The sequence below is a fragment of the Chroicocephalus ridibundus genome, chromosome 24 (genome assembly GCF_963924245.1).
Source record: "Chroicocephalus ridibundus chromosome 24, bChrRid1.1, whole genome shotgun sequence".
Taxonomy (NCBI): Eukaryota; Metazoa; Chordata; class Aves; order Charadriiformes; family Laridae; genus Chroicocephalus; species Chroicocephalus ridibundus.
In genome coordinates, this window is record NC_086307.1 from 2,816,658 (window position 1) to 2,825,087 (window position 8,430).

At 54.0% G+C, this 8,430-nt stretch overlaps 1 protein-coding gene across 1 annotated transcript in view; it reads right to left on the reverse strand.

The window, feature by feature from the left end:
- HDAC7 (histone deacetylase 7) overlaps positions 1 to 6,190 on the reverse strand; it is a 100,799-nt gene extending 94,609 nt beyond the window's left edge. Inside the window, exon 1 of the mRNA XM_063359042.1 lies at positions 6,172 to 6,190. Within this exon, the coding sequence (XP_063215112.1) occupies positions 6,172 to 6,175 (4 nt within the window). The 5' untranslated portion in view covers positions 6,176 to 6,190. The remainder of the gene's footprint in view (positions 1 to 6,171) is intronic.
- Between the last annotated feature and the right edge of the window lie 2,240 nt (positions 6,191 to 8,430).

Genomic DNA, 8,430 nt, shown 5'->3' on the forward strand with positions numbered 1-8,430 from the left:
CCCGTCCCCACTCCCGTGGGACGAGCTGATCTCTGCCCTGCCTGCGGCCATCCTGCCTTTCAAGGATCTGTCCGGGGAAAAAACACACAGATTTCGAACATGAAATCAGCTGCCATCAGGAAAAAAAAAGGTCCAATCTGAGGATTTTGCTTTGAATTTCTTCAGAAACGTTAAACCAGCTGCACTCTAAGGTGCTATAAACGCTGTTATAACGTGGGGTAAAAGTTTCAAAAGCACGGAACTCACTTAGATGCCTATTTCTAATTGGCACTAAGCTTTCAGTCACTTATAAAGAAAAATTACGGGAGGTGCGGGAGGCTTCCTCTCTGGTCGCTCAGGAGAAGCTCTCCAGGGTGAGATTTTGTTCTGTGCCGCCTCTCGGCTCCATTCCCACCGCTGTCCCCCCCCATCCTTGAGGATCTTGGCCACATCGTTACCCGCCCTTCACTCCTCATTTATTTTCTTTAATGAGAAGCCACTGGCGTACGTGCAAAAGGCCGGTGGGGCCTCCCACATGCTGAGGGACGCAGATGGAGCATCTTCCACTAGATCGGTAGGGGAATTAGGGCCAGAGCACAACAGTTTTGCAGCTCTGAGCTTTAGAGCATCTCACACTCACGGTGGGAGCACAGCCCAGTCCCAGAAGAGTTCATGGGGATGAGTACAAGAAGGAAAGCAGGAGAGTGGGGGAGAATAACAGAACGGTTTGGGTGGGAAGGGACCTTAAAGATCATCTAGTTCCAAGCCCCCTGCCCTGGGCAGAGACGCTTTCCACAAGCTGAGAGACTGTCCTTCTTCAGTGCTTGCAAACCTTAGTCTTTCCAGGAGGTGGCTCCTTCCACCTGGCATTCCCAGCCCCAAACCACTTCCAAGGCTTCACCTTTCTGACCAACCTTGTCTCCAGGAGGGAGACGGTAACGCTCTTCCTGCCTCACCCATTGCCACCCCAAGTGTCCCTTTCAATAACAGCAGCTGGCCTAACGTAGGACGCCTGGCTTCAGGTTTCGCCTCTATCCGAGGGAAGGAAAATCTCCAGCAGCCAGGAGAATCCTCCCAGGAGCCTTGCAAAGGGATGGACTCCACCTCTTCCGCGGAAGTTGCCCTGCTTTGTGCGGCGAGCACGCAAACTCTCCTGAGAGCGGCGTCTGGGCTCCCTGCCCCGCTCCTGGATTGGAGATTCATAGTCAACCTGTCCTGGCTATTTCCAGCCCGAGCACAAATTATCCTCTCGTGCCAACTGGGGCAATGTCAGTGGAAGAAGAGGAGCACGGTGGTCCTTCTCCCGCCTCCAAAAACCAAGTGATGCCAGTCCCGCTCTAGCGGGTAGACATGAACTCCTGAGACTAGAAAGAACTGAAGTCTTCTCAGAAGCAAAAGTTTAGTTCTGCTGTCACAGAGATGAGGGAGAAAATTGCTTGTTTGTCCTCACAGCTGGCGGCAGCAAAACTGCCATTCCTGGCAAGAGCAGGGCAGGTTCTGGCAGGGGGCTGGGAGGGATCCACCCGGCTGCAGAGACCCGCGGCTGAGGGCTGCTTTCTCCCCCAAATCACAAGCCACATCCTGGGGTGTCCCAGGCAGCCCTGTCCTGGAGAAGTCCCACAGGTGAGAAAAAAAAAAAAACAAAACACCTGTTATAGGGATTTTTTTTTTGACTCTGTTCTCAGATGAAAGAACCTGATAACCTGAAAGAGGAAAAAAAGGAAAAACGAAGATAGTGGGGAAAGATCTAAGGGGGAAGGAGACGGCCATGGTAAAGACGTGCTGAGGAGGGAGTCTGGCAACCAGCCAGGCAGAATTGAACGCCCCCAAACAGGGTCACTCCTGCTCCGGGTCTGGGCCAAGTTTTTATAATGAGTCACAAACTTTTACCTAGTTGGATATTTGCATCATTTGCATGTTAGGTGTAAGGACACAGAAGGAATTGCCAAAAGCAGAGTTGTTTAGAGGCCCGGCAGAGATAAGAGATACTGCCCGGTTTAACAAAGAGACATTTCCATATCTAAGGAAGTGAGGCAATCCTGTCTAATTAAGAAGACTGACCAAAGTCTCCCAGGAGGAAGAAAGAGGGTGAAAGATTAAAATCTTTGTGTTTCAAAGGCAGAGGAGACCAGCCAGGAAAGCTCACGTTCTACCAACCGGAGAACCCAGAAGATGTTCTGTGGCAGCTTGAGCCCTGGAAGTGGTTGTGATGGTGGATCTAAGGAGGTTCCAGAATGTGTTCATAACGGGAGGCCTGTCTGAAGGGTTTGGGATGGCCACCCAAAAAAAATTCTGTCCCAAAGAAGTTCTGTCTCCGTCAGAGGGACCTGAAGCCAAAGGCAAACTCTGAACATGACCCTGCAGGACAGACAGACGGACAGCTGGGTAAGAGAGGAGGATTCTGTGCACGCCTGCACCCCAGCAGGCAGGGGGAGCATTTCCCACAGCTGCTGGTTGGAAGGACCCTGACCTGAGGGCCTAAGGTGTACGTGGCCGCTTTGGCACAGAGCGGTCGGAGACTCCTGGAAGGGTCAGCTCTGCCCTGAAAGAAGGACAGGAGCAGTCAAGGAGAGCAGGAGGAAACAGGCCATTTTGGGGCAGACTGGCTGCGTCTGTGCATGGGGGCTGCGAGCACATAGAGACGCCCCCCTCAAGTTCATCCTGTAGAAGGACTTGGAAAGTGGCACCCCGTGGACACCGAGGTGGGAACGCAGAGACCCGGGGTGGAGCCGGCAGTGAGCAGGGCTTTCAGAAACCACACCGTGACCCATCTGCTGAAGGAAAGCATGTGCCGAGGTCCTTTGAACTTCCGCAGTTGTGCAAACGCTAAGCCCCGCTGCTCTAATCTGGGCTGGCATTTTCCGAGAGCCCTCCTTCAAGGCTTTATCATGAGAAAAACAAACCTCTACACATTCCAGCGGGCTCCTGAAATCCCTAGCTATGTACACAGCTCTCTCAAAGGGAAATCTTCACGTAGTCCACAAGCGCTTATTTGCCATTCATACGGCTGCCTCGTGGGCTCACCCTGCTGCATTTAAGGGTGTACACGGAGAGGAGGAATTCCAAAATGTCAGAAAATTTCAGGGGAACCGTAGGCTAGCACAGAGGAACCTAGACATACATGGGGAGCACTCACACCATGTGGGAATGATGTTCAGAGACTCCCAGAAGACACCGTGCGTACACACGGCAGCCTGCAAGCTTTCTGCAAACTCACAATCTGCACAGCAGATTGCTTTGGGACCAGGAGTGAAATAGCTCTGGAGGGACTACTTTGGCCTTGTTCTGTGCTGTCCCTCTTTTCCGCAGGTGATGGTCCCAGAGAAGCCTGGGATGTCTCCTCTCGGAGCATACCCGACATCGACAGTCCCCTTCCTGGGCCCTGCCTGGCCCAGCACGCCAGACGTGGTGGCTCAGCATGGACTCACCCGTGCAGTTCTCCTTCAACCCAAGATTTCCCCCCGCTGCCATCCCCCTGATGCTGGCACAGCAGCCCAGTAAAGAAGTTCCAGTGTCCCCATCAGTGGGAGGTTTGGGGACCGAGCAGAAAGGCACGGTGGCACGGCCACGCCACATTGTCTTCTGGGGATGTGTGGCAGAGCACCCGAGCCGCTCCAGGGGCAGGGCTTGTTGGCCGATGCCATGACATCTGCCAGCACTGGCTTCTCCCCGGTGTCCTCTCAAGCGTGGCATGGTCACGTCAGTGTGTACAGTCAGTTCATTTGGGGTTGGGAAAGCCGAGGGGTGGGGAGGAGGGACGCGGTTCTTTAGATTGCATAGAGACAGCCAGGTATTTCGGCAGCCATGTCGGCCAGAAACTACTCAAAGGATGAATAGCATTCCCTTCATACGCTGGAAAACTACAGGCTATTTCCGTAACTAATGGTCTGAGATGGTGTTTGGGAGCAGAAAGAGGCAGATGGATTTTGAAAATCCTTTGGGTAACAAACAGCATGAGCTGCGCTGAAAATCCTCCTAGGTGCCTGGATCTCTGTGCGCTGAACACGCCTGCAGGACCTCGTCTCTTCCAGGCAAAGCACGAAGACCTAAGCTGTGCTGCCACGTCCCAGGCCCTGAAGCTAAGTCGGATGCATCCCCCCTGCCCCGCCATGCTTACGAGAACCTCCGTCTTTGCTGCCAGCAGCCGCAAACCTGTTGCCACATCCCCTGAGATCCACCTCCCTGCCTGAAAGGTGAGCGGAGAATCATAGAATCTTCATGGTTGGAAAGGACCTTTGAGATCATCGAGTCCAACCATACACACACAAAAAAAAACCCAAACCCCTACAGTCTCTGCCACTAGAGCATGCCCTGAAGTGCCAAATCTAGATGTTTCTTAAATACCTCGAGGGATGGTGACTCAACCCCCTCCCTGGGCAGGCTGTCCCAGTGCCTGACCACTCTTGCGGTAAAGTCATTCTTCCTAATATCTAACCTAAACCTCCCCTGCCGCAGCTTCAGACCATTTCCTCTGGTCCTGTCATTATCCACCTGGGAGAAGAGGCCACCACCCACCTCTCTCCACCCTCCTTTCAGGTAGCTGTAGAGGGCAACGAGGTCTCCCCTCAGCCTCCTCTTCTCCAAGCTCAACGTGCCCAGCTCCCTCAGCCTCTCCTCATATGACTTGGTCTCCAGACCCCTCACCAGCCTGGTCGCTCTCCTCTGGACACGCTCCAGCACCTCAATGTCCCTCTTGTACAGCGGGGCCCAGACCTGAACCAGCACTCGAGGTGAGGCCTCACCAGTGCCGAGTACAGAGGCACCATCACTTCCCTGCTCCTGCTGGCCACGCCATTCCTGATATGAGCCAGAATGCTGTTGGCCTTCTGGGCCACCTGGGCACACTGCTGGCTCACATTAAGCTGGCTCCACCAGCACCCCCAGGTCCTTTTCTGCCGGGCAGCTTTCCAGCCACTCTGCCCCAAGCCTGTAGCGTTGCTTGGGGTTGTTGTGACCGAAATGCAGGACCCGGCACTTGGCCTTATTAAACCTCCTAGAGTTGGCCTTGGCCCATGGATCCAGCCTGTCCAGGGCCCTCTGTAGAGCCTTCCTGCCCTCCAGCAGATCAACACTCCCGCCGAGTTTGGTGTCATCTGCGAACTTACCGAGGGTGCACTCAATCCCCTCATCCAGATCATTGATAAAGATATTAAACAAAACCAGCCCCAAAACTGAGCCCCGAGGGACACCGCTGGTGACCGGCCGCCAAGAGGATTTCACCCCATTAATCCCAACTCTCGAAGGGAAGTGCCCGAATTGCCCTCGGACACTCAGGATGCCGGCGGTGGTTTAAAAGCTGGAGGAGCGGCAGCAGCGTGGGCGCAGGCAGTGGATGCGCGAGGCAGGGGGAGGAGAGCTGCCTGGAGCCGCGTCTCTCCATAGAAGGCAGGAAACGATCAGGTTTGTTTCTTCAGGAGGAGAAGAGTTATGTCTGCAAGTCTCGCCGGCTAAAAATACTCCGAGCTGTTGAGGAGCGGGGTGTAGGAGAGAGGTCTCCCGGGAGAGCACACCACGGGGTGCCGGGTGCCCCGCGCCTGGAGGGAAGGTGACAATGCCACATCTGTGGCACTATGGCCTCCTTACAGCCCCTGCAGGGGAGACCCTGGGGTGATGCTCAGCACACCCGAGGGGCAGGATTGGGGCGTCCTAGACCCACAAACTGGATGCTCTCTGAACCCTGCCCACATACTTCGGCCCTGTTTTTGGCTCCGAAGCGAGCGCAGCAGCCTGGCTCGGCCTTTTTTGTTAATAATTAGTACACAAAGCAATTTGAGCCCCAGATACACCTCCGCAATCGCAATATCGATGTGAAGAACCTACAGAGTGTGAGTCCCCCCCGAGAGGTCACCCCAGGGGACGCGGTGCCCCTGCACAGCACAGAGCAGCACCCAACGCAGGGGACCCTAATGAGGCTAAAACCCCTCGGGAAAGGGGACAGCTGTACCCAGCCTCTGTCCATGTGACACAGGCAAGGCATCCAACGCCAAGAAAGTCTTGAACACCTGATGTGAAATGGGTAGGGGACACAGACTGACAGACCCTCACACCTCTAACCAGAGCAGACCTTCTCCCTGGGATGCACTTACCGACTGAGAGCAACTCTAACAACCACATTCCTCGTGGGGTTTTTCCGTGAGCAACAGCTCAGCCACCACAAGCCCCAGTGAAGAACACGGGCCAGGTTAAACTCACCCATTCTCCCGGCTCTGAGCTCCTAAGGACGGAGAAGGTGGCACATCGGCACGCACGGTGCCTCTCCATATCACACCAACACCTCCCCGGAGACCCCATCCAACGGCAGACCTGCTCGGATCGCTTCACATCTTCTCAAGTTTCAGCTAGCGAAAAGGCATTTCGAGTAATTTTTCCCCTTTTGAAAAGGCTGGTCCCTTGCGGACCACTCCGCAGCAAGGGCATGAGGAGGAACTTGCCTGGCCTTGGTCCCAGTAAATCACAGTTCAGAGACAGCTGAACTCCATTTTGTGATTATTAACCCCAGCCCCGCTCCATTTGTTTGGCCTGTCGGAGGCTATATATAGCGATGGGAGCAGGCACGGCCAGGGGAGAATTGTGTGCAGCTGTTAAGCACAGACCCCCACCTTTCAAAAAAAAATAATAATAATAAAAAAAAAAAACCCAAAAACAAACACAACAAAAACAACACAAAAAAACCCCCACCGAAATGAAATAAAATAAATATCCAGCTAAACAGGAAGACGACGGCTGGGAAATGAGAAGCAGCTGCGAAGAGGAGGGATGAGATGTCATACAGGGAGGCCTGACTTCAAAACTTGCAGGAAATGTATGAGAAATTTCACAGCCACTTTTCTAATCCATCATCCCACCCGCGTCCCATGGTGGCCGTTGGCTCCGGTGGCAGACTGGGAGTGCCAGAGGTAGGAGCATCTCCAGGGTGGACTCAGCGGGAAGACCTACCAACATGGCTCGGTTGCTCTCGCGTTGCCATCGGCAGTCTCTTGGTGTGCCTTCGTGACAGACCCTGACCACTCCTGGCAGATGAAATGTCGGGGACAGGCAGGTGCTGAACCAAGGGAGCTCCCATATTGATTCTGAGCGCGCCCGGTAACGAAAAGCTTAGAACAGTAGTGGTGAAAAAACCCTGAACACACGCACACCTGATATACAACCTGGGTGTCAAGGGAGTGGAGGAGAGGACCAGGATGAAAAACCGGAGCTGGAGAAACGCGGGGGTGCCTTGCTGAGACCACCGACCCCCTCCTGCGCTCCCACGAGCCAGTGGCCTCTTGGCATCGATCGGCAGAAGATGCTGCTGTTCCTCTTTGTGGTCCATTTTGGAGCTGCCAAAGAAGTACGCACCAGGCAAAATGATGCTGCATTAGCAAACCGCACACAAAAGTTTCCCTTTGGCTTCTGCATCAGCCGGAAAAACACTTAATGATTAAAAAGAAGTGCTCATAATAGCATACAGGGCTCTGAACTTTTAGTGCTGGGCATAAGAAAGGTGCTTCTGGGTGTGCACATGCAGCAGAAACCTGCTGCCGCAGCTGCGTTTGGTTGGGATAGGTCCTGCTCTTAAATCAGTGCTGGCATTTTTACAGAAGTTGAACCTTCCCGGCTCTAGCAGGGCGCAGGTTTCCTTAGGCATTTGCACGCTTTAATATCAGTTTATTTAAACTGATGGTTTTCCCCTCTAGACTTTCCCTGGGCAGATAGTTCCGCTGCCAAGCGCATCCCACTGCAAACCGGCTTTTATTTGACTCAATCCCGTTTCCCTGGGCACATGCTTGCTCCTGTCCTCTTTCCGTCAACAGACAGAGAGTCCCCGCCTCCCATGACAACAAATTGCCATGAGGGAACCTTGCAGACTGGAGCCCGAGCCTCCTACATGGACTTATTCCATGCTCCTGGAGGAGTTCAGAGGTGGAAAGAGCATTGTGGGGGAGGAAAGACCTTCCCTCCCCAAGGGCGGATGGCATCCTCTGAAGACGTGGCACCAGCTGGTGTGGTACCGGCACGGAGGAGACTCATTGCTGGCCACGAATCTCTTGGCTCTCCATCGGTTTTTCTCCCTGGCTCTAACGGCAGCTCTGGCAACAGCCGCTTGCACCTGAGCTGCTGCTCTGGCAGATGGGGCGTCAGTTTAACGTTTCGTCTGAAGACAAAGCTCAGGGAGGGGAATGCAAGTGCTCAACTTGTCCCCTGTTTTGGATACAGGTGTCGGTTGGCCAGGTAAACCCAGAAGCTTGTGTTTACCTGGAAAGCGTTTCTTTCACTTCACTGCAGGTGGTGGCTGGGGTATGTTCCTGGTGTTACCCAAGAGCCCGTAAACTTACTCTTCCACCCTCGCTCGTAGTTTCCTGTTTGCCAGGAGAGTTTAGGGTGAGAACAGCCTGGTTCGGTTTTGTTTTCATGCAGCGCAGCCTTCTCTCGAGCAAGGGAGAGGAAGGCTGGCTTCATTCAAGCTGTGGT